Source organism: Aphis gossypii, chromosome 2, assembly GCF_020184175.1.
Source record: "Aphis gossypii isolate Hap1 chromosome 2, ASM2018417v2, whole genome shotgun sequence".
In the NCBI taxonomy this organism is placed as follows: domain Eukaryota; kingdom Metazoa; phylum Arthropoda; class Insecta; order Hemiptera; family Aphididae; genus Aphis; species Aphis gossypii.
In genome coordinates, this window is record NC_065531.1 from 15,239,514 (window position 1) to 15,267,429 (window position 27,916).

The 27,916-nt window shown below is 25.4% G+C and overlaps 2 protein-coding genes across 5 annotated transcripts; one reads left to right on the top strand and one right to left on the bottom strand.

Annotated features, from left to right (window-relative positions):
- On the bottom strand, nucleotides 1-4,900 carry LOC114120156 (uncharacterized). Of its 3 annotated transcripts, none has more exons than XM_027981981.2 (8): nucleotides 4,573-4,900; nucleotides 4,102-4,408; nucleotides 2,642-2,879; nucleotides 2,367-2,575; nucleotides 2,227-2,303; nucleotides 1,334-1,472; nucleotides 972-1,124; nucleotides 1-805 (listed from the first exon to the last, which is right to left on the bottom strand). In XM_027981981.2, exons 1-8 carry the CDS (start codon nucleotides 4,620-4,622, stop codon nucleotides 794-796), a joined length of 1,185 nt encoding a protein of 394 aa, XP_027837782.1. In that variant the 5' UTR covers nucleotides 4,623-4,900; the 3' UTR covers nucleotides 1-793. The 3 variants fall into 3 exon arrangements, with proteins under 3 accessions (XP_027837782.1, XP_027837781.1, XP_027837784.1); XM_027981980.2 differs by having other exon boundaries at nucleotides 928-1,124; nucleotides 4,573-4,899; XM_027981983.2 differs by having other exon boundaries at nucleotides 928-1,124; nucleotides 4,535-4,898.
- A 372-nt stretch (nucleotides 4,901-5,272) lies between these two features.
- LOC114120153 (serine/threonine-protein kinase fused) lies at nucleotides 5,273-11,161 on the top strand. 2 transcript variants are annotated; one of them, XM_027981977.2, is made up of 10 exons: nucleotides 5,273-5,792; nucleotides 5,870-5,971; nucleotides 6,504-6,649; nucleotides 6,722-6,919; nucleotides 6,984-7,424; nucleotides 7,503-7,668; nucleotides 7,791-7,964; nucleotides 8,026-8,284; nucleotides 8,358-8,395; nucleotides 8,474-8,577. In XM_027981977.2, the coding sequence occupies exons 1-9, from the start codon at nucleotides 5,580-5,582 to the stop codon at nucleotides 8,360-8,362; spliced, it is 1,704 nt and encodes a 567-aa protein (XP_027837778.1). In that variant the 5' UTR covers nucleotides 5,273-5,579; the 3' UTR covers nucleotides 8,363-8,395; nucleotides 8,474-8,577. The 2 variants fall into 2 exon arrangements, with proteins under 2 accessions (XP_027837778.1, XP_027837777.1); XM_027981976.2 differs by adding an exon at nucleotides 9,299-11,161 and having other exon boundaries at nucleotides 5,276-5,792; nucleotides 8,026-8,395; nucleotides 8,474-8,664.
- The last annotated feature ends 16,755 nt before the right edge of the window (nucleotides 11,162-27,916 follow it).

Sequence of the window (27,916 nt, forward strand, 5' to 3'; positions counted from 1 at the left end):
TTCATCAAATAAAAGTATTTTATTACTCACTCGTTAAATTTATCTTAAAACATATATATTTTTATAAAAATACATAAGAAACATTTATTTTACAAACAATTTAATTATATTATTACACAAAAAATGTTAGCTTAACATGAATTCTTTTTGTCTAATTCTAAATTATACGACTGACTTTTAAAAATCAAAAAATTAATTTTTTCTTTAATCCTATAGATTGTAAATAGATAGAAAAAATTAAATAAATATTTGAACTTAAATAATAATCCATAAGCTTGATATTTGTATATGTATAAACATTTTACAATACCGTGATGGCTAACATTTACTCTTAAGGTGTTACAGCCATAATTAAAAAAAACCAATTAGTGTACATTTATTATTTCAAAATAAAAACAATACATTTATTTATCTACTATACCTCAAGTATCTCAAATTAACTGTTGGATAATCAATAGTTTTTTATACTTACAATAGTCAATAATAAAAGTATTTATTACCCCCAAAACATAATTTATTAAAACATTGTATATTATGCTGAAGTTTAAATAGTTAACATTTAATTTATAATGTATATAATTCGAAAATAGATATAATATGTATAAGTATTTTCGGGAAACGTGAATTATAATATTGTTGATCAGAAAATATGGAATATGAATCAAGTAAACTCCATACATTATTGTTGGGATAGACAAATACTTATTTATTAAACAATGCAGTATGTACGGCATCTATGTCATAAGTGACATACTCTGATGGTTTATACAAATCAGCACCACGTGTAGGCATTCTACGACTTGTTCTAGAAAAAAATATAATTTAATGTCAATATTCTTTTTTTCTTTTAAATAATGATCTACAGTATGACATAAACCCCTTAATGTAACAATAAAATAAATTATTTTTTTAATATTAATTATTTACCCAGATACAGATATTGGCCCACTGTTAGAACCAGCATTCCTCACCATGTCACATTTCATAGGCCTGCCATCCAACTGTCGGTTGTGATATACATCTACTGCTTGGATAGCATCAGCTCGACGATTGTAAACAACTTCAGCAACACCAGGTCGAATAACTTTAGACTCTAACAAATCTCCTATGTCTGCAAAAAGTTCCTAGATAAAAAATTAATTATTAAATTAATAAAACAAATAGTATATGAATTAATCATAGTTTTATGTTACAAAAATAGTTGGAATAAAATCATTACGTAATAACAATTACTACAAAAAAAAAAACCTAATAATATGCTGGTATAAATATTTTGTTAAATATAATGATTAATGTATTATGATATGATATGATTTTAAATATAAGTACATACTCTTATATCTTCACACGTCACAGATGGTTCTAAGTTAGAAATAATTATTTTATGACCAATGGGTCGTGAACGCTTTGCTAAGGCCACTTGATGTGAGTCCAATCTTGAACGTAATGTTTCACTCAATCCTCTATGGTTTCTACAAAAAAAATTATGAATAATATTAATAAAATACTAAAATGTATTATTATGCCATTATGGTAACAATATTATGATTATTATTGTCACTTAAAAACCAAAACAACTATAAGTTTAAGTTACAAATAAAATACATTTAACACTATACAACTTATCAAAAAATATTTGTATAGGTATATTTTCTTAATTTACTGATATTTTAATGAAAAAAAAAAAATTTTTCATCAATTTTTTCATTAAAAAGAGTGATTTGATTGGCGTATTTTAGGTGGTAAATTAAATTGAAATTATTTTATACATTTTTTGTAGTTTTTACTTAAAAAAAAACTGCAAAAAATCATTACAATTTACAAGATACCAGCAGTTCAATAAAAACAATTTTGGTATAATTATTATAATTAAAAATCATATTGTTACTTGATACTCTACCTAAATATTTATATAGGATCTTTTCACAATATGTACTCTTATTAATAAGTTAAATAATACGGACGTAACTCCCATTTGAACAAAAATGGATCCTACATTATTATGTAAACAATACAAATCCACATTTATAATAGCAATTATATACAACTATAATTATATTTTTGAGCTATGTATTGATGGGTATTATTGAAAATATATTACTATACAATATATTATATTTGATTGATTTTATATAACCAAATTGTAGAATAATCTGATAAACTGTTAATTAGTTTATATCAGTAGTTCTGAGATTAATATGATTACTTTCAAAGTAATAATTTTACCTTGAATTTCTATCTGATAAATCATCATGATATCCATCATGATTGAACATTGTGTTTCCGACATTTCGTCTCATCACCTACAATAAATTTAAAAAACAATTAACTGTATTATAAATTTACGTTAAATAATTTTTATTTACTGGTGCAGGAGAGTATCTATTTGTATCTTCCCATTCCATTGAATCCTCATAATCCATTGCCATAGGTCTATTATAAGGTTTATCATTAACTCTCATTGGTCTTGTAGGACGCTCAGATGGTCGTCTTATGGACTGTGTGTTTGGTATTGGACGTCTTGGTATTCTCATATCTCGTCTTACTGGTCTAATGTCTTCAATAGGTCTGTCACCTTACAATAATTAAATACATTTTTATTAATAAAGAAGGTAAGAATATAAAACTATAAAAATATTACTTCTAAATGTATTAAGTTCTGAATTGAAAGTGTTACTACTACGTCTTTTTTCTATGACGTCAAAATGTCCTTTATTTACAGAAGGCAGTCTGTCAGATCTTCTGTCTCTAAAACCAGAATGATGTGAAGAAGCTCTTTCATCCAAAATCGATTTGACAGTAAGAATACCACGACTATCAATTTTTACACGGCCTAAGTTATTAGAATGGCCTCTTGAGGTGCCCATATTTTGTATTGGCTATTATGAAAAACAATGAAAATATTTATTATCAACAAAATATAGAACTAGTCACATAAAATTAAGCAACAATTAATCTGAACCTAGTAGTTCTTAAACCATAAAATATATATAATATTGTAATACATTGAAGATCTAACAGCAATCAGTTATAACACCACTAATAGAATAAATTATTTAAGAGTATAAATACAAAATTTAAAAAGAACATGTAATTTCTTTAGCATAAAATCAATGTATGATTATATTTATTTCGATTGCCAATATTAATTCATTCTTCTTTTTAAGCTGAAACATAGTCCAAGACAAAGGGTTAGGTATACCAGCGGTTCCCAAACTGTGAGGTGCAAGCTGCATGGTAAATAATAATTTTAAATGAACAATAATTTTGAATACCTACTGATTTATTGTAAGATATATTTAGTTCAGGAATTTTAAGAAAGTTACAACATCCAGCTAGCATTTGATCACATTGTTTGCATTAGATTAAATATTTATATTATTAGTTATTGTTTTTTTTTTTTAATAAAAGTTGAAAATTTTGTAATACTTTAAATAGAAATTTAATAGTATTTAATGTTGGTTTATTTTATTATAACAATAAAAATATTTGTACATTTAAATACTGTAAATTTATTATTTACTTATTCATGGGAGGTGCAATCCATCAGGTAAATTTTTTCTTAGGGTGGCATAAACTAAAAAAGTTTAAGAACTGCTGGGTTATTAATCTTAACAGACTAAAAAAATTGTCTATGATAGTCCAACTCAACTATCATGGGTAATTCAAGAATATTAGATGTCCTCTGTGGGATATCATAAACATTCATTTTTAAAAAACACTTTCTAATTTTAAAAAGATGGTAGTTCAAGTAGTTTGAATTCCAATAACAATTAAATACATTATACAAACCTACTGATAAAATAAATATAATCAGGAAAACATTATCTAAAAACACAAAATATAAAGAAATGTAAAAGAAACTTATAAGCCTAGAAATAACAAAATTTTTTTTAAAAAACTAGTGTTGGAAATAAGTTCTTCAAGTAAATTATAAGATGTTTTAAATTTAAACACAAATAATTATGATTGTTGTTGAATATTGTATAGATAATTACATTGATTAATTATAATGGTCTTAAACTATTCAAAAGCAGTTATTTTTTATATTTTACTACAACTTTTTTCAATGATAAATGTTGATTATTAAAAGTTACTTACATCATATGATGTTGAATGTAAACGACGTTCCCGGATTTTTTCACGAGCATCTATTTGTTTTGTTAACTTTTGTCTAGCATCTACCATCACTGTTGGTTTTTCTAAAGCCTTTTGCAAGAGTTTAACACGAGCATCAACCACATTCATTGCTACTCTAGTATTGTTCTTTGACATCATATTTTTATTGTGATGTTTACCATTAGCAGACTGCTTTTGAATGGCTCTTAAACGCTTCACCTTGGTAGCTTTGTTGGCTGCTGCTACGCGTAAACGATTACGAGGACCCGATTGCAAAACTCTAAAACGTCTGGAATAAAATTATAAAAATATAATACCAATTTGGGATTTCAGAAATTTTTGATTTAAATATTATGCATATTTCTTTTAATTATTAATCATCACATAATATAAACTGAAAGGTAAGTTCACTTACAAGACAAGAAATATTTTACACAAATAAATTTAATTTACCCTCCACGGTCCTGGCCATTTTGGGGTTTCTTTCCTTTTATGAACTTCATATTATTATCTCGCGTTGTTGAAACCGAATACTACCGTTCTGTTTTTTGTAACACCGAATTAAGACCACAAATATCTATAATTATTGACCATGTGGATAAAAATGGACGACGACAATGGTTGCGGGAGTCGGATTCGCGTGAAAAATGAATATAAAAAACTGTATCTATTTCTATTTCTACAAAATCAGCTTACAAACAAAAATACCAATTTAAGAAAACGAACATTCGCTAAAATGGTTGTAAGTTGTTATATTTTGATAGACCATTAGACCCAAATTAATAAATCGTATAAACAAGACGAATGTTTAACAGTGTAGCCAATAATACCAAACATTTATTTTATTTACTCGTTAACACATGTGTACACTATATAAAATACTAGGTACTCTAAAGGCTGCACAAAGGTTGTTTATAAAGCGTATTGTTCTCTTGGTTTGGTGAATGCGTTTTACAATTGAAATCGGTATTCGATACAAAATTTGATAATATTGATTTGGAAAATTCGAGTATAATGTAATAAATGTTTTATGCTCTAAACGGCTAACCTGGACGTCCTAAACGGCAATAACAAAACAAAGTAAAAAACCGTCAATGATAATTTAATGATAACCTGATAAATGATATTGGATAATATTTTGTTTAATTTTCAATTAAAAAATTTAGTTGTTTGTTTTATTTTTATAACAAATGATAATTTACAATAAAAATATTTTTACTTTGAAGTATTCAATTTTTTAATTTTTTATTTTTTATTCTTGATTTTATTTGAATTTATATTTATATAACGATAATGATAATAATTAATAATTATTTTAACATTCACTCAAAATGTAAAAGATTATAGTTATTAGAATGGAGAGGGTCTCCAGTACTTTTTACAGTGGTTTTCTAAAAAAAAACCTATAATATGAAACCTAATGATTAATGATTGAATTAAACTCTTGATTATCAACCAATATGAACGGTAATTTTTGGCGACGAGAGTCTTCCATTTGTACAGGAGATGAAATACAATATCCAATGATAATGCCTGACGAGCGACTTGCTTATTGGGCTCATTGTCATAACTATCAATTAAGGGATAAAATAGGTGAAGGTTCATTTGGAAAAGTTTTCAAAGCTTTGCATACAAAAACAAACACAATAGTTGCCTTCAAATTTATTTTCAAGGTATAATTACATTAGTTTTATTCTTAGTTTGTTCATTTCTTTATTTTTAATATCTTTAAATGTGTTATTTGACTTAGCTTGATAAATTAAAAACATTACAACAAGAAGTTGAAATTCAACAGAAATTACACCATCCAAACATTGTCAAAATGATCGAGTCATTTGGAAATGAAAATGGGGTGAGATATTAGCTCTATTTGTTTATTTAACTATCTACCTGTGGCACTAGAACAGAACACTAAGTAATGCAACTACATGTGCTTTATAAGTGGTGGGTGTAAATTAATGTTGTCACGTGGAACTATGAAAGTGTATACATGTATACATTAACTAATATAATTTATGTGGACCATAATGATTTACTGATTTTTTAAATATTTATGAACACCTGCAATATTTAATTTAAAATATATTTTTAAATTGGTAAATTTTTAATGATAAATATGGACTCTAGTGGTAACATAATAAGTTATTATGTTGTTAGTTAGTTATGTTTCAATACCATAAATAACAAACAATATTTCTTGTCTTCAGCTGACACGATAGATAGTGTTGGTTTAAGATGAAACCTTTATTAATCGCACATCAACACAGTACTCTAAAATGGATGGCATACAAATGTTGATAGCTGGAGTGAGCTCCCTATCATTAATTAAATATCCAACCAGTTTAAATATTGATGTTAATATTTCAGTTATTTTTTAATAATAGATTGCCTTGGTCATGGAGTTTGTTCCTAGATCTCTTAAAGAAATCATAGAAACTGAAGGTATATTGAGTGAAGAAAGAACACAGGGAATTATATGTCATCTTGTATCCGCTTTACACTATTTACACAAGAAAAATATTTTACACAGGTACCTAATTTATTAATTTTTTTTTTTTATAATAATTCTCATAAATAAATAAATAATAATTTTAATATTTAGGGATTTAAAACCACCAAATATATTATTAGACCACAATGATGTTGCAAAATTATGTGATTTTGGTTTAGCCAGGTTTATGTTAACTGGTACTCAAGTATTAACTCAAGCATCGCTCAAAGGAACCCCTCTTTATATGGCTCCTGAAGTAATAAATTCACCTGTTATACCTCCAATATACAATCATAATGCAGATTTATGGTATAATCAATGATTTATTAAAAATAAAATATTGTTTATATACCTATATCAATTATTAATTTAGGTCATTGGGGTGTATAGCATATCATTTACTTTGTGGAAAACCTCCATTTGATACAAAGTGTTTGATGCATTTAGTTCAAATGATGAAAGATCAACCAATAATTTGGCCAAATACTGTGTCAGCTGTTTGTCAGAACTTTTTAGAACAGTTGTTACAAAAAAATCCGTTACAAAGATTAACATGGCCTGGCTTATTAGAACATGAATTTTTAAAAAACAAAGTATACACGATGGATATGGATCAAAATGAGGAAATAGATGGCTCAACAGAATTTGATGATATTGTGTCACCCTTAAACTCATTGACAATAAATGAAGACACAGAAGAAGATGATGATGAAGAAGAAGAAGAAGAAGATGAAGAAGAAGAAGAAGAAGGAGAAGAAGATAAAGATCATTCAGATTCTTCAACTAGTCATGATATTACATCTATAGAAGAAACGTATTTATTTTTCTTAAATATATATGAGAGAATAATATTCTAGAATTTTAGGATTAACATACTGATATTTTTTTATAGAACTGAAGAGGACTTGCGGTCAAGTCAATCTGGTTGGTGTTCTGAAACTTGTCAAGAGTTAGATGTAGGTTGTGATAAAACTAACTCTTCAACCAATAATACAAAATCTGGTAATGATTTTATGAGTGAAGAATGGATAGTATTTCTACGGCAAAGTGCTTCTGAAGTAAATTTTATTTATTATTTTATTCCTATTCTTTTAATATTTTAAGTTATAAATTGTCTGTATTTTATTTTGTGATCTGTGTATAATATTACATAGTTAATACAATGTAATTCATTTTTAAGGTCGTTTCTGGAAATATAACATCTATGACTCAAAAAAGTTTTATTTTAGTAGTGTTGTCTCCTTTAAAAAGTGGTGCCATATCTTCCAAATTATTACACTATGTTGTTACTGTTCTGGCAATACCTTTTGTTACTCCAAATGTTCAACAAACTGAGAAAGACTTAATAACTCAAGTATTTATAGTTATTACATTTTATTTATTTTTGTATAATTAATATTTTATGTTTGTTGTAGATTTATATTGAAACTAAAGTCATACCATGTTTAATGCAAGCTTTTTCTAATGCTTTCAAATCTCCTGCTCGTAATTGTGTATCACCTGTACCACCAGATGTTATCGGCATTCAAGAATTAGATAGTTTAGAATCGGTGCTGCTATTAATAGAAGGATTATGCTTAGATAAACCTATTGAGTGTCTTAAGCAATTTACTGAGAGTATCTATTTTTTGAAAATTCTACCACTATTACAAAAATGTTTATCATTGAGTCATGGTAATACACATTTGGTTACTAATACACTTGCCGTATTAATATTAATTTTATTGTATTTGCCATGCAACATTAGTTTAGTGCAAGATATAGTTTTTGGCAAGCATTTAGAAGGTACAGTAATTATTTTTCTATATTTATTTAAAAGTATATTACTATGTTTTCATATAATATCAATTAATCACTTTTCAGGTAGGATTTCAAATGTTGAGCTACATAAATTGCTTAGAAATAATGACGATCCGTCCATGAGAGAAAGAACATGTGTCCTTTTATTACATATGACTAGACTGAATCCTAATTGTCTTTCAGAAATTTGGCATCAAACCCTCACCAACGATATTGAATTTTTAAAAAATGATTCATGTCCTAATGTTGTTCAGGTACATAGAAATTTAAATTATTATTTATTTATATTTAAAATGTATTTTAATGATTTTTTAAATTAAAAATAAGAAATTATATGTGTACATAATTAAAATTATTATTGAATTATTTAAAACTAAGTTTTGCATAATTTATTAAAGAAAATGTAAATAACTAAAAATAAATTAACATCAAATAGATTTTCTATGAGATTATAATATGAATTTATATTTTTGTTATTTAATATTTATGTTTTATAATCTGATATAATATTTTTATCCTGTATTTAATGATAAATTTCAATAAATTCTAAGTAAAGAAACGCAAAGCAGCTATAGGAAAAAAAATTTATTTACTTACCCTAAATAATTATAATTAAATATTAATTATTATTAATTTTAATATTTAATTAAATTAATTAATAATTAAAATACACGTAAATAAGTTACAATTTCAATATTGTTTTTATTTTTATTGTACATATAATATTCTTGTTTAATTTCAAAAATATATAATCTACTAACAATAATTTTATTAATATATTATGCTTGCAAAAGTAGAAGTAATTAAATTTTTATTTCAGTTTCTTACATATTGTACATTAGCTCTTTATATTAAGTGTTTTTTAAATCAACTTTATTATTGTTCTAGGCTGCTATTTATACATCTGAACTATTGAAAAAAACACCATTTTACCAAGTGGAAACTGAACAATAAGAGTATATAATCATAATTAAATTTATAAATTGTTGTTGTTTTTATTTTTTTATCTATTTTAAGACTAAGTATTAATAGTATTATGAAACATTATTGTATATTGTATATGAAATGAAAAGTTAAATTTAAATAAGGATTGAACCTTAAGAATAGTGATAAATAATAAGTAGCAATAATAGTTACATAAATATAAATACTTTTTTACTGTTAAGATATATTATGATGAAAATACAATATGCTAAATAGTCATAATAATTAAATCATCTGTTTTTATATACCCATACACAAGATAATAAATATAACAAAACGAAATATGATGTAAATTATATAATAATAGTATAACAACAATTATAGTTTTGTTCACCAAAAATAATAGATATATGATACTATATAACGCTTATTACAGATAAGATAAGCTATTTCTTAATATTATGCGAACACACTCGAAGGAAATTATGGGACAGGAGTATAAAATAATATTTATACAGTTTTCAAAGACAAGTGTTTATTCTAACAGGAATATTATTGGGATCCACATAAAATATTCCACAGCATTTCATAATGATTTCCCCACCCAATACATTTCAAGTACATCCAAATCATAATTTATTTAGTTTCATAGTTATGATTATATAAATTGTATGTTTCTTTTTAAATAGTTTATTCTTAAATGGTAACTTGTTGACTTCACAACAAACACAAATATTTATTATAAACATAATCATTCATATACTAAAATATATAGCCTTGTACTTTTTTTACATTAGACCTAAGTTTATGTAATAACCTATCCAATTAATTTTTATACTTAACATATAGTTACTTTTTATTTTCTTGAGTTTTAGAGTATTTTAGTTTTTTTATCATCCATTTCACCCTTTAAAATTTCTACTTTTTCATCATTTTGCCACACTTGAATACATCCAATCAGTGATTATATTTTTACCATCCCTAGCATATATTACCACAAGTATACTTCAGGGTACCTACTATTTTATTTGGATATCTTTATTTTTTTTTAATTTTAGATATGTACAAATTATTGATGTATTCAGATAAGACAAACTTGAATTAATCTTGGTATAAATCCAGGGTATGCCCTATTATCTTGACCGCTTTATTCGCAATGTATTGGATTAACATTATGTAACAATTTTATTGCTTTTCAATCTTACAACAACGCTTATAAATTAATGAGCTTATTATAAGTACCTATATTTTTGAGAGAATACGTCAGTTATTGATCTGACCGTTATATATTATTATATTGTTATCTCTGAAGTGTTCCAGCTTAGACCAAAACACTTCAAACTAAATATTTAAACTAAAATACACTTGGAAAACAAAAAATCCGATTACTGCTTTATAATTCGTAGATAGTAATATGCAGTAATATGTTTACCTACATAAAAAAGTATAATAAAAATTATCTGGTTGTTATGAAAAGAATAATAGATTAGGGATTTTAAGTTAACTACCATCTTGTGAAAAAACAACGAACAATGTTTAAACATTTTTACTAGGCATAAGGCAATAATATATCATACATTATTACAAATTATTAACAGCATTACAAGTATCAAAAAGTATCTACCAAACTTTTTGACAAAATAAACTATACCTACATACCTATAGTATATACTAATTATATCTCGTCAATGATGTCTGTTATGATTATTTGGCATGTTTTTAGTACTTACCTATCTATTTTGTTGTAATTTATAATACTATGCTAAAATATATAGTCAGAAATGTGTTTTGTGATCTCACAAATAAATTACCAAAATTGTATTTTAATTCTATCTCTAGACATTTTTTGTATTTGTTGTTTATTTAGTAATTACTATAGTTATATACCTTTTCATAAATCTTATATTCTTATTCTAATTTTGTAATTTTATAAAATGTTATATAATTACAATTTGAAGTAATATTTATCTACCTATAACTATTTATTGATGAACATATTATTTTAAATCTGTATATTTTGAGATTTTTAAAGTAGGTAGGTATCTACCTACCTATAAGATATGTTTAACCAAACACTTAGGTTGATTAAAGTGTCTTAAATTCACCTATTCACTATTCTATTTTTTTTTTTTTTAACATTTTATGAGACAAGTCTTTGTTCTTAACATACAAAATACAGAAACATAATATAAAATAATCTAAAAAACTAAAACTAAAATATATGTAATATATGTAATATATAATTTAAATGAATTTGATATTGAAACATGATAAAGTAACAAATTACACAATAGGTCTTAGTTTTAAGAATTATTATAGAGCTTTCGTTCTAAAACATTGGCGGTACATGTTTTTCATATAAAAAAGAAATCGACGTCATTACATATTTGATTACATAGAAAACGATTTTGCTTCAACGCACACATTTAAATATTTTTAACTACCTAACACAATATTATAGTCGATAGGTATAGACGCATGGTAAATAGATTCATATTATACTGTAGTAATACATACAATACTATACACTTGAACATTAATTAACACTTGACTAAGATAACTGTAGGACTATAAAATTATAGTCTGATAATCACACTCATTTATATTATATATATCTAGATGCTATATAAACACACTTAATGCACTATTACATTAATAGTGGCAATAGTGAAATAGTGGAAAACATACGATAAAGTTCTTAAATAAATCGTTGTATCAGATGGTTTAATAAGATGATTCCAAACGCTAACTGGTTCTAATTATTTCTAAAAGTATAGGTAGATTTTCAAATGTTAATACGACCTAAAAATAGAATTAGGTCGATAGTGAGCATTATAATCTATATTCAAATGTCAAGTTCAAAAGACAATTTTGTGGGCGGAGGTATATAATATGGTTTAACTATACGGCAAGCATACACCTTTTCGGTGGGAGTGACAAACACAGCTGATGTTGCCTGACGGCGCCAAGTCGTCTTCTTAAATTGTGTGAAGTATAATCGGTCGCAGTGGCGGTTATTAGGCGGAGGGGCGATGGTGGATCGCCCCTCCACCCTTAGGCTCTTGATCATAATTTACGTTTTAACCGCGAATAGTACCTATACTATATTAGTCCATGGTTTTTTCTGTTGTCTATGAACTGTGATTAATATAATATTATACGATAAACACACTGATTAACATGGTATAGAAATCAGTAGATACACACCAGGGGCGCATAGCTGAGCTATTTTATGTTACCGGGAATTTAATTTAAGAGCGCAAATTTTTTTACTCTGCATTTATAAAACAAGTATATCTTCTTATATTAACATAGATAATAATATTATCATACGCTTTGCCAAGCAAAAAAAAAAGGCATATGATTTTATTACAATCATTATAAGATAATTAAGTCAATACAATTTATGGTACATCATTTATATCTTTTTTTTAATACTATAGTGTATTATTAATATTATAAACATTTAAACATTACTATAACTATGATTCATATTATGTACCTATATTTTATATTATAAGTATTAAGTAGGTATATACCTACTATATTAAAAAAAAAATGCTCTGGGGGGTGAGTTGACTTTATTTTCGCCTCTCCCTTGAACATAATGTGTAACCGCCCCTGTAAAAAATCAGGTGTAGACTATGGACTATAGTCTATTATGATGTCTAATTACCTACCTAACAATTTGAAACTAGAAATTAGAATGTATATTTGAGTGAAATATAATTTGTTCAACGCTCAACCATAATGATAGTAAAATTTCTTTAAACAAACTTAATAATATTATGTATAGTTATTAATTTATAGGTAAATATTAAATAGGTAGGTAATTAGTAAATACATAATATATAAATCTAATAAATTACTATTTGGTATTTACTAAACGTATTATTGATTAAATGCTGCCGATAAGACCAATTAGACAAGCACTATTGGTACTATATGCAATACCTATTGACTATTGTACGTTATTATAAATTTATCGATAAATTGTATGGTCTTTAAACATTATATGACTATTAATTTATATTTATATATTAAAAAAAGACATCGAGATTTTTATCGAAAGCCCTTTATAGAGGGTCTCCCCACATATACACATTACACACCGTATGGATATGTATATACTTACTATAGGTATTTATTCAAATGTATTAATAATACATTATTTTTGTTATAATTTAGAACTATCTAATTATTACCTACATAAAGAAAATATATTATCAAAGACTAATAAAATGTACATTTTAAATTTAATATCCCATAGAAGATATCTGTATAGTTACATGATTTTTCTTATAGTGGGTGGTAAACCCTTAACCCCCCGTTTCTGTAAGTAACTGATAATTTGCATACACTCTATACACTCGAACACGATACACACAGTAAAAACAAGTACTTTGACATTTTCAGACACATTATTCAAAACAAAATTTAATATACATATTTTAATTTTTCATAATCAGTACCTATTAACTGATTATAAAAAATTTCAATTTCAAAAATTATTTTGTTTGCAACTGTGCATAGCACTTTTTGCTTCAAAACTGTTTCTTAAAGTAAATTTTCATATTTTTATAAAATAGTATTAATACATGCTTTATGTTTTAGTTATGAGAAGATAAGCGACAAAATAATTTAATACACTTATAGGAGCATTTAAAATGCATAATTAATACTACACGTTATGCATAATTATCTAATTAAATTATTTGAATTGATAAGAAATAATACTAAATCGTATAAAAATATATCAAATTATATATAATATTCATTATTTATTCAATTATTCTGTATTTAAAATGCATTTTCTCACTCAAAAAAATATTTTGTTTTAGTAAAATAATACTAAGAGATGCAGGGAAGTAAATTCATACACATTTATAGATAATATATGTGATAAAAGCATAATCTGTTCAAACTTTATTGTTTATACAAAAATAATAGAAGGAATGCATTTATTTAATTTATTAGATATGCATCAAAATAAAATTTTGAGTTTTTTAAAGTTAAAGTGTTAAAAATATATGATAATATTACGCATATCTGCAATTTTGTAATAGAATTATTCTCAAGTTGGATTAGCTCGGCAAAATCTCATAGTAGATAAAAAGATAGTATATATTATAAAGCTACCTATATTTTGTATTTTAATTTGATTTAACTTTTGTGTGGTTAACGTTACCTCATACAGTAGTATTTTAATGCAATAAACTTCATTGAATCTGTCTATAACCGTTTTTCATTGATTTAGTAGTTCAGATGTGGTTTGGTGCATGTCCCTCATTCATCATAATAGCCGATCCCGTGGTTGTTAAATTTCAAGTTATATTTAAAAGACGTGAAACACTAGACTTGCGTACTATTTTAAAATTAACAAATGGGGAGATTAACTTACCCTGAATTATTTGCTAGACTAAACATTCATATTCCTTGTTGTATAACCCAAAAGTTAATCATACTTTTTATGTGCCCCTCGACGTTCGAATCTGCAGGTCTTTATGTTCCTTTGAAGTTGATTTATTTGTTTATAATTCAGTAAAACTTTTCATATACATCTAAATAATATTATTGATTAATTATTGTGTTCCTATTTTTTTTTCATTCACTCGTTCAACATTTTATGTATTATATTAATGTTAATTTTATCACTACCTATATATTAACTGTGGTGATTTAATGTTGTGCTACATTTTTAGTTTTATTTGTCACTATAATAATTTTCAAATTTGTAATTTGTTATTTGGATCACTTGTTAAAATACAATAAATCTTACTTAGCTTTATTTATTTTAGTCATGTATTTTGAGTTCAAATAGACATTTATAACGCTAGCTATAATATCTGCAAAATGATGGATTTGAAAATACGTTTTTTTCTCGATTTAATCATTCAAAAATTGTATTTTACCTTTCAATCATAATTCATAAATAAGGAATTCCTAATAACAAATAGATAGATACAATATTGTATATAATATATAATAGTTAATAGTTATCAAGTTACAATTAGGATGACAGTCCAAGACTATATATATTATATACCTAACTTAAGTATAATTTGGTTAGTTATATTGTGACATTGTGACAAAAACACTTGATAGAGATAACACTTGTTTTTCTGTAATGGTTTAGTTCAATCCTATTTTTTTAGGAGGATTTATTTTCCCCTATGTTAATAATATATATGTATATACTTAATCTTAATTATACTATATAGTCTGTACATTATATGTAGGTAACGTCATAATATAGGTATAATTATTGATTACCAATAGATATCGAATATATGGTTTAATCCGGATTAGAAATTTTTAGTTCATATGTCTTATACATTGTTGGTTAAGTATTTAAATAGGCATATAGGTATAAGTCTCGTATTTAAAGTTCAAACAAAAGAAAATAGGTATTTAATATTTATCATTATATATCTAATGATAATAATGATAGTCAAAACAAACTGTACTCATTTGTTCCCTTAAGATAAATCGCTTAATTTTAAGTGTCTATAGTTAGAATTTATATTTGCATAATATTTAATATAATATACCAGCTATTACTTAGCTATACCGTAATAAGTATAATATAAATATTAAGTATTATTATGGTACCAAATATTAGAACAATAGAATGATTAAACCTTAAACCTGTACTTAAAATAATATTTAAAACGATTACAGTCCAACTAAATCTTAGATTAAAAAACGTATTTAAACATTTATCTCTTAAAATTTAATACATATTTAAGCACAAATAATTTTCAATTTTCGTAAATTTATACAAATTATAAAAAAAGGTGGCTTAGTTTTTGACATTTTTATAATGCTGTAAGTAAATTTATGAAGGAAATTGTATTACATTTTTAAAATTGTTGATGACGCATAAACATTTTATCAGAATTTTTTTTAAAAAAATTGAAAAATCATTGTGAAATAAAAATAATAATTCAAGTTATTTTGAAATGTTTCAATCTATTATATTATAAAGTATATAATAATTGTGCGAGGTGAGTCGAAAAGTACATCCTGCCATTCTATATAATATTATGTTTTATAGATATCGTAATTGTACAAAAAATAAATATCTAAGATCTAACTGCTATTACTCGAAAAACTCCATTATAGCATAGATCTAAATTCTAAGATATATAACAATTGGTAAACAATTGGTAAATATAACATAGAAATAAAGTATTGGAAATAAATTTTTACTGTTTTGTATGAAGAGGCGTATTTAGGATTTTGCTACCCTGGGTACACATTTTTTTTTTACAATTGTTTAAATCAGTTTAAAAATAAAACCTTCCAGTTACATTTACTGCCTCTCAAACAAGTGCTGCCCAGGGCAATTTCCCCTCTCACCCCCCTTTCTCCCATAAATACGCCACTGTTTTTATGAGATTTTAACAATAATTATGTTTATAAGTTTATTTACTACAAAACATTTTTTTAGGAATATTTTAATATATTTTTTAGATGCGTGTACTCGTATTTACATAAATTTAAAATTTATTCAAAAGTACACAAATGGTAAAAACGAATTATATTTATATATTATGATGAATATACAATTAATAATAATTACAGCACCGAGTCCGAATACTTATGTTCTTATAAAAAAATCATATTATAATATTATATATCTTTCAACTAATCAACACGGGACTAACAAATAACAATAGGTCCTGGATATAGTATTATGCGGCGTACGTGTGAATACTCATGTCATTTAGTGTTCATACGTTTCTAAAGCGATTATTACAGAGGATTGATAATATTGATCAAGTATTAATGTATATAAATAATAAATATAAAATGAAGTGTTATTCCCATTTTTTTATACGTAGGTATACGCTATACTATATTATAATATGTTAGTAATACGCGTAAATAGGATAATCCGGTAGAAATAGCTGGCCTGGCCTTACTTAAGTTCAAATACCTACTGACTTTTGAAATTGTTAGTATACGAGTAGTAAAACAATGGAGTATAAAAAAATGTGTGGCATTTAAAAGTTTTTGATTTCCAATAATTTAATTATTTGTTGATATTTACATTTTTTTAAATTTTTTTTACATTTAAATATTAAAATTAAAAAGAGTAAAATGACCACTTTATATTATGGTACAATATTAATGTTTTGGTAAATTTAGATAAAAATAAATATCGTTTATGAGGCGGGTCTACGATCACTATTATGATTTCTAAATTCTAAGTATAACATAAATTATAATACAATAATATTATTGTTAAGTACTTAAGTGTATTGGGAGCAATACTTAAATATCCATTAAAGAATTAATATAAATTTCCTAACGATATACAATTTAGAATTTTGGTTGTCATATATTTAATATTTTATTTGTTTAACTATTAACTATAAATTTGTAAGAAAAAAAATGTTTTCGTTAAATTTATAAATTATTTTTGTGGCTCAACCAGTTCAAAAAATGTGCCGAATTGGCCTACTATTTGATTTTAAAAACGAAAATATATATTCACTATCTATTTTATACAAAAAAAAATGCAAGTTAGGTATTTTTTTTATTTAAATGCAATAAAAATAGCATACAGACGAGAAACATCTTTAATGTTTGACAAACAGCTTAGTATTTTGTCAGCATAAGAAGATAATTCCAGTTTTACACCATTCACTATTATTTATAAAATACATAATATGTAGAACTCAGGCAGACTTGTCTCCTGAAATCCTTATAATATTAATTTAATAGAAAGTTTATTGTAATGCAAATTTGTAATATATGCTTCTATAAAAATAATATTCAGTGAATAGGTACTATTTTTATTTATTTATATGCATTTACTAAATATACATATTGTTTATTATCATATTATAATGTAGCATCACCTACAAATATTGTTGAGCTAGTCTAAACTAGGTTTCTGTGCAGAATTACCTTTCCTTAGAACTGTTTTACAATTCTGTTTCGTTCATAAGATTGTCAACGTCAAGTAAATTAGGAATGTGCCTTGCGTTATTGATAAAGAAATATCTTTATATTGTGGTGGTGTGGGATTGTCTTGGTTGAGAACATAGGTGCAACTAGGGTCAATTTTTTGAGTGGCTAGAATTTTATAAGTTACACAGACCCAACACTGATAATAAGTAATAACTGAAATAATAATAACATAACTGTGTACTTATATAAACCATAAAAAATAATAATATTGTAGATTGTAATGCACGTCTTTAATATCTATCTATAATTCTACCAGACATATTTAAAACTATTAATCATTATCAGTGAATAAATGATACATTTGGCATTTACCCTGGAGTTACCCACAAGTATAAACGCGTCAACAGAATATGGTGGTCATTGTATTTATTGTTACTAATAACAGCCATCGATTGTTTGTGCAGCCGAATAAAATAGTTTCTAAAAAGCTTTTATATTCTACTAATAACAAATACAATAATCAAATAATCAAAACTGAAGAGAAACAGTTCATAAAAATTAAGTGAGGGATATAAATATTATAAGCACAAAATCGAATAAAGTTCAGTGGCTATAAGTTATATTAGTTGTTATAGCCATCATTACAAAAAAGTTTGTTATTGATTTCGAGGTATTTAGTCAAAATTCTGGTACTAAGAAATTTTCTATTTTCCAGAATTTAGGAAAAACCAGAAGGTAGCAAATTTTAAAAAATAGCGTAGCAAAATGATGTACGATTTGAAGTCGCGGTAGCATTAAATTCTGGTGCCAAATTGATGGGCATACAAAAAACGTTTCTGGGCGGAAACGGTCTATCAGCTTATATTACCAAGTATATATTTTCATGATATTTTTTTGTGATTCTGAACGAAGTGATGAATGTATTGATTTTACAATGATGTGCGTGTTTTTTTTTTGTGTGTCTGTGTACACCATAACTTGTCAAAATAATGCTTCAATTTTAAACTTCAGGGGTGGTTTCCGATGGCAAAGTGAATAGACTTGTGCATTATATAGATCAAAAGTAAGAAGTTTTCAGTATTTTTCAAAAAAAAAATGAGAAAAACAAAAAAAAATGACGGAAAAACGGGAATTTTCACGAAAAACCAGTTTTTGAAAAAAATCTATACATATATTTATGTAGTCGTAACTCAAAAACAAATCACTCTAAATACTTTAAATACATTTTTACAAAATGTTTATATTAACGTTATCTATAATATATGGTCTAATTTTCAAAATATTCTGCCATTTTTGAGCTATTTATAGTCAATTGATATTTTAATATAAAATCGAAATTTTATGTTGTAATTCAAAAATGAAATCAATTTAGATATTTGAAATTTTTCGTGGAATAGTTATTTTAAATTTTCTAAACAAAATAAAATTATCAAAATGTTTTTTTCGATTTTAAATTTATTGTTGAAAATATAATTTTATAATATAATATTGTTTACCTTAATGTTAAAAAACCACTATAATTATCAATGGCAATGTTCAATAATATATTAGGCCATAATATTATACTATAGTATATAATGTCTAATACCTAGATTGTTGTTTAGCATGCGTCAAACGATTTATTAGTGAAACCAGTGTATCACTTGTATTAGTGTTTTTATTGATCGTTTACGTCCGAAACATATTGTGTATATTGTGTAATATTTATTGAATAAAATATGAAATTTAACGAAAAACCACTCGAGGTTGTGCCCTGAGTTGCTGTACCAAACGCTATATTTTATTTTATTTGTATTTGTGGCCCGGCGTCGTAGGTACCATCTCTTCTAATATATATAGATGACTACTGCAGTACTACCTATATAAGTTATCACTAGCTAGTATAGCTAGTTGAACATAAGTACTTACTAATTTTATAGTATTGTGAACTGTTTCTTATTATCGCAGCCGCCTTATATTTGCGACAGCAGTTCAAGTCAACATTATGCAACAGTTGAAGAGCATTTCAATCCCACCCGACCGTCGGTAGAAAAACAACCGACATGCTTATCAGCATTATACGTTTCTTAGCACACGTCAAACGATATGGTCTGACCGAGTTTTATCGTCGCCACTTAAGTACCTATAAAATGTCCATCTTAAAATCTATATAGCACTTCAAATCATTAAGCGCTAATCTTTATTATATATTATTAAATATATTATCTATAAATCGAATTCGAACCGATAAGTCCCATATAATGTAAAAGAGGGATATCAAATTATTCATATTGTAGATGAATAATTTGTAAATCGCAATGTTTAGCAATATATTATATACAGGGATATTCACCAAACTTGGGCCTATTTTTTTTTCCATAATACAGTAATTCAAAATCTGATTTTTAGAATTTTTAAATATATAGGTACTTAAAAAGGCTATATTTTCAAACTCTTAAGATTTTTTTACTACTCGAGAATTGAAGGATAGTATGCAAACTGCGGAGATGCAAACTTCTGTTTTTCAATTGAGAACCCCCCTTTGATGTATCAAAATCACAATTCTAATAGTATACTTGTTGAGTCATTTAACTGGGTTTAATAAGAATAATGTAAATTCAAAATGGGTTTGAAAAATATGAAAATTGGGTATGAACTATGAACATTTTAAATCTTTATAAATTAATATTAATATTCATCAACATTTATAATTAATAAAAATTGTTCAAGTATAATAAACAATAGATCAAATATTTACAAATATTTTATATTTCCCTTAAATATTTTAACAACAAAAAAACTACTCATTTGAATTTTGAATTAAGTAAATCAAAATCTTCAAAAAAATTATACATTAAATAATTTACAATAAAAAGGACGAACTCATTCATTTGAAAAACAGAACTACAGAAGCTTTTATTGTCACATAACTCTCCTTAAATACCTATTACAAAAAAATCTTAATATTTGGAAAAATGGTCTTTACCTAAGTGTAATTTCAAAGATCAAAATTTACTAACATGTGAAAAAATGAGCAGTGAGTATGCTTGGTGAATCACTCTGTATATCTTCCAATTCCTAATATAGTAAATGAAATCAGTTATCTAATCACATTACCACAACTTACTAACTTACTACTAACAAGTCCATAATAACCAACACCTGCGTTCATATCCATGTTGTATATTATTGAAAGAATGCCCCACTGGATGAGTTGTCATTGTCTTACACTCTTATGAACGTACAACATAGAAAATGTGTGTTCTGCAACAGTCCAATTTTATGTACCTAATATGATTTAACAATAGAGTGAATTGACATATTATAAAACTATTAAAAGTAGATAAGATGAAGATAGTCTGTGTATTCTAGTGGTTTTTTTATGATACTTCAGTTTTTAACTGTGTTATAAACATTTTTAAATTGTAATATATTATGCATGCATTGACTTGCTTAAAAATTTAAATATCGTAAAACCCGATGATAAAGCACAGATAATTTTCATAATATTTTTAATTGTGATAAATGATAATAATTTGTCGATTCTCCCTATTACAAGTATAAAAAATTATTACATAAAATTAGAACTTCTGAACACACATTTAATATGATGTCTCATTTATATCGTGTACATTATAAGACGGAGATAACATATAAAGCGGATGCTGTGTATTTTTAATATTAAAATGTCTTTAGTTTAAATAGTAATTTATAGAATTTTAAACTAAGAGTATTATCTGACCCAGCTTCTAAGTTAACTTATTTTAGGTTTGTTGAGTCTTAATATTATATTAAAATTTTTTTTAAAAAAAGAAAAGTTTTTATTATAATAATATTACACTCCAATGTATATGGTTTACTAAAATTATACATTATTTGCTAAACATTTAATTGTATTCAGTTAACACTAAATATTCAATTATAATTTATAGTGAGTAATGACCATAATATTTTAGATAACAATAAATTATATCATATAATAATATAATATAGATATATGTTTCAAGTCTTATATTACTTATAAAGTTATAAATTATGATTAATAGTTAACGTACTTGTAAAGATACTTTAGATAATTAAAATAATTAAATACTATATTGATTATAATTACAAACAATTAATTTATTATTCATTTTTAATACTAAAATATCCATGTATTCATACATAAATATATTTATTTACAATATACACATATGAGTATATAACCTAACGAGTTTTAATTGATAAATCGCTACCTAATCAGCACAGCAGCAGCTGAATCAAATATAATAAATTATAATTTGATTTTCAAACATAATATAGATATACGATTAATTTATTTGTCTTAATTGACTCGATTGTCAGTTTGTATTAATAGTTATAGTATACTTCATACATGTTATAACAGGTTATAAATAATAAATTTTCTGGAGGACTTTGTTCAATATATTAACTACTAAAGTATTCTAAATTCTCTATTCATTATTCAGTATAAAGATTACTGAGTTTTTTTTCAACGCTTATCAATTGTATGTACCTATGCTGGCTTAAGTAAATAATATAGACTATAAAGTAATGGATAAAATATTGCTTTTAAGTACATACAAATGTTTAATTAAATAGATAAAATTGTCCACTTAAATACTTAGGTATAAGTGAATATTTATCTTTGTCCAAATTTGTAGCATTTAAAATAAACGAAAATATATTAATAGAAAATTTCAAATGCTTTAACCATGTGTTATATAGTACTGGTCTACAATTAAACAAATAATAACACAATAATACCTATAGTAAGTAGGTACAATAAAAACAAAATATTGAACTAAACTATCTTGAGAATATTTAAAATACAGGAAATATAATATATCTTCTATGATTCTATTTGCCAGCGTAAATTAGGTTAATAGGTTATCCACTTGAAATACCCTATATTTTTTTTTTAACACACTTAAATAGTACCTAACTCTAATTATTAAATAATATTATAACCCTTAGATAAAGAAGTTGTGGTATTGACGGTATTGTTCTTCCTACGAATTATGAATAATATTTTAATTAAGATGACGCTACACCCGCATATGCAGCCATTTTATAAATAAACATGTGGCTAATCTGTGTTCAATAAAACCTATTTTGTGTTATTAGTTTTAAAATTAGAGAGAATTAACCTTTTGGCTATTATCAAAGTTAAAGATAAGAACATAATCTATGCTTAGAAATTATTTTTTAAATATCTACATTTTCGAGCTAAATAAAAAAATTTAAATTTAAACTAGAACAAAAAATTGAAAAAACCCCATCCACAGATATCGAAAGATATCGTCTACAAACGATGACAACACATGCGGGTGTAGCGTCTTCTTAATATCTAGTTGACACTTTTATAATATACTAGTAATTATTTTAATAAATAAAATAAAATTATGAGTTATGGACTATTGTACTATTGTAATGCAAAATAATTCAAACATATTGTTGACTGTTCAAAAGAACATTGTATTATTGGCTCAGTTGATCTTGATAGTTACAAGGTACTCGTATATTTGTCAGTTTTTGACTATACTTGGTATACTATTGATGACTATATCACTAACTCTTCCAATTCAGAATTGAAAACTGAAATGAATGGTTAGTTTATTTTTCTCGATCTTATATTTTAAAAAATTACTCACCCCTACAAAAAATTAGTTTTTGGATGTATCATATAACAAACTTATCTTCTTTAATTATTCATTTGTATATCAAAATATTTAATTATTATTTTTATTATTTAATTATTTAAATACCTTCTGTTATAATGTTTTGTAAAATCATAATATCCATTGTTTTATATTTAATCAATGGTATATTGGTATAACAGTAAAAGTGTATAAGTGTATAACCTATTTTAATTATGTATTCATACGAACAACACCAAATAACAAGTACATCATTATCATTTTTTTTATTATTAAACAGATAACATTAAACTCTTTAAAATAAGTATACGGAATATATTAACAATAAGTAAACAATTAGTTAATAACTTAGTAGTATAGGTACTATAAATTTTTACAGTGTATAACATATTTAGCAACTAATAATTTCTAGTTTTGGAAGCTTGATTAAAGAATCAAGCCTGATAATTTGCATCTGCGCTCCGTTTGGATTATTATCAATGCATAGATATTTTTATTTCTTTTGACCCTTGAAATATATATATGCTATTTAGATGTTTCATTTTTATTAAAAATAAAATCACCTAATTAGTCATCAGTAATCACTTTCTTATTATGATTTAATTATAGACTCAATTAATAATAAACGCATACATTAGAATTAGGTGAATACTATACAAATATTAAATTATAAATGTTCTATTTACTAGGTAGTCATATTACTTGTAATAAATACGAAAATATTCAAATGGTTTAATGTTAAAATGTTTCCTTATTAATAAACTAATGAGACGCACTATCGCTATGTTCTTTTATTTTATTAATTAAAAATTTATAATACAAAATTCTAATTCTAAAATTTAGAATTAAAATTATTAAAATTTTAAAACTTTAAAAAAATAATAATAAAATTTAGGTTAATTTAATAAACCTATAGCTATATGGGCACAATCATTTTTATTATATAAAATTGACATAATACGTTGAAATATTTTGTACTCATTATATTAATATATACAACACCAACACAAACACAGTGTCATAATTTATTAACATTGAAATAAAAATATACGATAATAAGTGTCCATACTTTAAACGGGGAAGGAAGGAGTCAGGTCAAGTTAGGACAGTTAAGTAGATATTTTTGTCTTAATGATGATAAGGTTATTTAAATAGATTTGGTCTCATTAAGTTTAAAGCACTATTCAAAATGCCTAATAACGAATAGGTATATAAATGATGAACCCGTTGCAGCTCATGTTATTCTACTAAATAAAAATTGAATTGAAACTTAAACAATTGGTCATTGAAGGTGATTTATTTTATCCACAACGCCAAATAAACATAATTTACTTTATTTGTTGATAAATATATAAAAAAAAAACATAAAAACGAATTTGGGCCAAGTCAGTTGAGACGTACGCAATGCACACTAGTATAACACTTTACTAATCCTAAATATATGTCGATCGACTTGATTAACTTTGTATGAAATTCTACCCAGTCATTATAAAAATCCATAGTTAGAAATTTAAAGTGATATAAAAGACTATATTTTTCCATTCTGTCTAGAACTGTATCCGATAAAAAAGAGTTCTGCAACGAGTCTGTTACTCTGCATTCAATCCGAAAAGACACATATTTACATATAAATTCCTATTTCCGCGATAAATACACGATCAACAAAAAATTTACTAAGTGTACTGCGTAGTTTGACTATTTTTCATATAATACAACAATAATTCCCTTTGTATTAGTACACGTACAATAGAGGCTCCTTACACACTATGCGAATAGTTCGCGCGAGGACGCAATTATAATAAATTCACGGCGAACGTTCGCCAAAGATAGCTAAAATTAAACACGTTGTTTTGACTGAGTCTATTCACGCTGAGCGAATGTTCGCATGAGGTAATGATGATTTGGCGCAATTTTAACCGCGTAAAATATTATATATAGTGTGTAAGTTTTATGTTCTAGGTATAGCATCTAGAGAACAAAATTCGCAGCGATTTCAAACCTCGTCCGCGCGTTAACTATTTGTCTATAGTTTATAAAGGCGTCCCTAACGGCTACCACAGTACCACGTTGTCTGAAAGTTTGTATAAAAAGTAGATGTTTGAATTGCATGTTATATTAAAAGGCATCGTCAGTCTCAATTCTTTAGTCCGCAGTACCTAAATACCTACTGCGCGTTTGATTATGTGAATAAATATATGTACACATATATACGTTTCATTAATTTACAACGAACAGAATTTATATAATTGGTAAGAACGTATAGAATTTACTTAACTCGACGACTAGTGCTACTGTGCTTTGAAATATTCGACAACAGTGCTTGTTCAACTTTAATTTACACAAAAGATTTCCCATTTTTAAATTGGTTGATGAGTCCACACTAAAGACAACGTAGTCAAACATTTTCTTTGATGTTCGTTCAATTACCGCATGTTGAGCAAACATTTCAATGTTGTATGCGCACACATGAAAAACACTTACAGGTACAGACTAGGTGTTATTGTTTTTCATAATATATAATATATTATATTATTTATGTTATGTATTATATTAAATATTTATATGAATATCAGTAAAATATCTTAGGTTTTACCCATTAATTTAAGTAACAACTAGGATACAGTGTATTCGATACACAAAATTGAAAATATGTTGGTCAAACCCCAAATGATTTTTATAGTTTGGATTCGGTGGAGTCCAAACGATTCCCGTCTATTGTTTGCTTATTTTCAAACTGCTCCCGTCTAAAATGATTTAACAAATAGGAATTCCTTAACAGTTCCTGTAAAAAAAAATCAAAAATTAAATTTAGCTCAGTCAGTTTTTTTTTTAAAAAGCAGGAGGGAGTTAATTATAGGAACATTTTGATAAATATAAAAAAATTACCCAATATATGATTTTTTTATACTTTTTCCTATACATGCATTTTTTTCATATAATTGTGACAACAAATTTAAGTTATTATTAGATATTACTGAAAAAATATTAATTATTTATTCAAATAGTCGATACTTAATTGATTTTTTGACATTGACAGATTTCGATGTTTTGATTTCATTCAAATATTCAATAATACATAATATTTTTCACTAGTTATTTTATATCTATAAGGATTTTTAATTATAATTTATATTTTGCAGCGACAATACCATTTTAAAGTTCGTAAACTCGTATTTTTTAAGTTGCATATTTAAATGAAAATTTCCAAAATCGATCGCAGTATAATAATTCATAATAATAATTAATAATAAATCTATATTATAAGAGCAAGTCCCGATTTTTTGTCACGCATACAAATCCACACCGTTCAACGTAACAGAATATGTTATTTTTATCTAAACACACTATTTGGTGTGAAAACGAAGTATATCTACGTGTTCCTATAATAATAGTATGTGTATCTTTGTTTCATTTATTTCTAAATGGGAACAAGTTACACAAAATAAGTTTTATATCTCTCCTGTTAAGTTTGAATTTCGACGTATATGTATAGGTATTATATATATATTATAATATATTAAAATTAAAGAGTTTAGTTAAGTAAACACCCACGACCCATCTGAGAATGTGTATATAGAAGTGAAGACGAATCGATTATTATTGTCGACGTATATGAGATGTGACAACGGCTCTGTACTTTGAACGGTCCTGCGGGGTTTGAAGTAGAGATCACTGCGTTCTAACTACGACTGACGAACTTAATCTTGAGACTCGAATAGTTAAGATACGAGTAGGTTAAAACATATCCAATAATAATAAAAATAATCTATGGAAAAGTAGTATAGTAAGTCAATAGCTCGCTGATTGGTTGTATGATGAGAAAACCTACAATACGCAATGTCCGATTTTATTATTTAATAATCATCACCTATTATAGTTATTCATTTAACGACGTTATAATATTATTATATAATATATTTCCCATTTTCCCGGTTGTAAGAATATAATGATATTATGGTGAGAAAAAAATTATTTTTATTATCTATAAGTATATTTATGATAATTTATAAACACCTTAAAT

Coding starts and splice junctions, on each gene's coding strand:
- LOC114120156 (XM_027981980.2), bottom strand. CDS start 4,622: ATGAAGTTCATAAAAGGAAAGAAACCCCAAAATGGCCAGGACCGTGGA. Junction 1,473..2,226: donor TTATCAGATAGAAATTCAAG/GTAAAATTATTA, acceptor TTTTTTTTGTAG/AAACCATAGAGGATTGAGTG. Junction 1,125..1,333: donor TGACGTGTGAAGATATAAGA/GTATGTACTTAT, acceptor TTTTTTATCTAG/GAACTTTTTGCAGACATAGG.
- LOC114120153 (XM_027981976.2), top strand. CDS start 5,580: ATGAACGGTAATTTTTGGCGACGAGAGTCTTCCATTTGTACAGGAGAT. Junction 7,669..7,790: donor TACGGCAAAGTGCTTCTGAA/GTAAATTTTATT, acceptor TTCATTTTTAAG/GTCGTTTCTGGAAATATAAC. Junction 8,665..9,298: donor CATGTCCTAATGTTGTTCAG/GTACATAGAAAT, acceptor TTATTGTTCTAG/GCTGCTATTTATACATCTGA.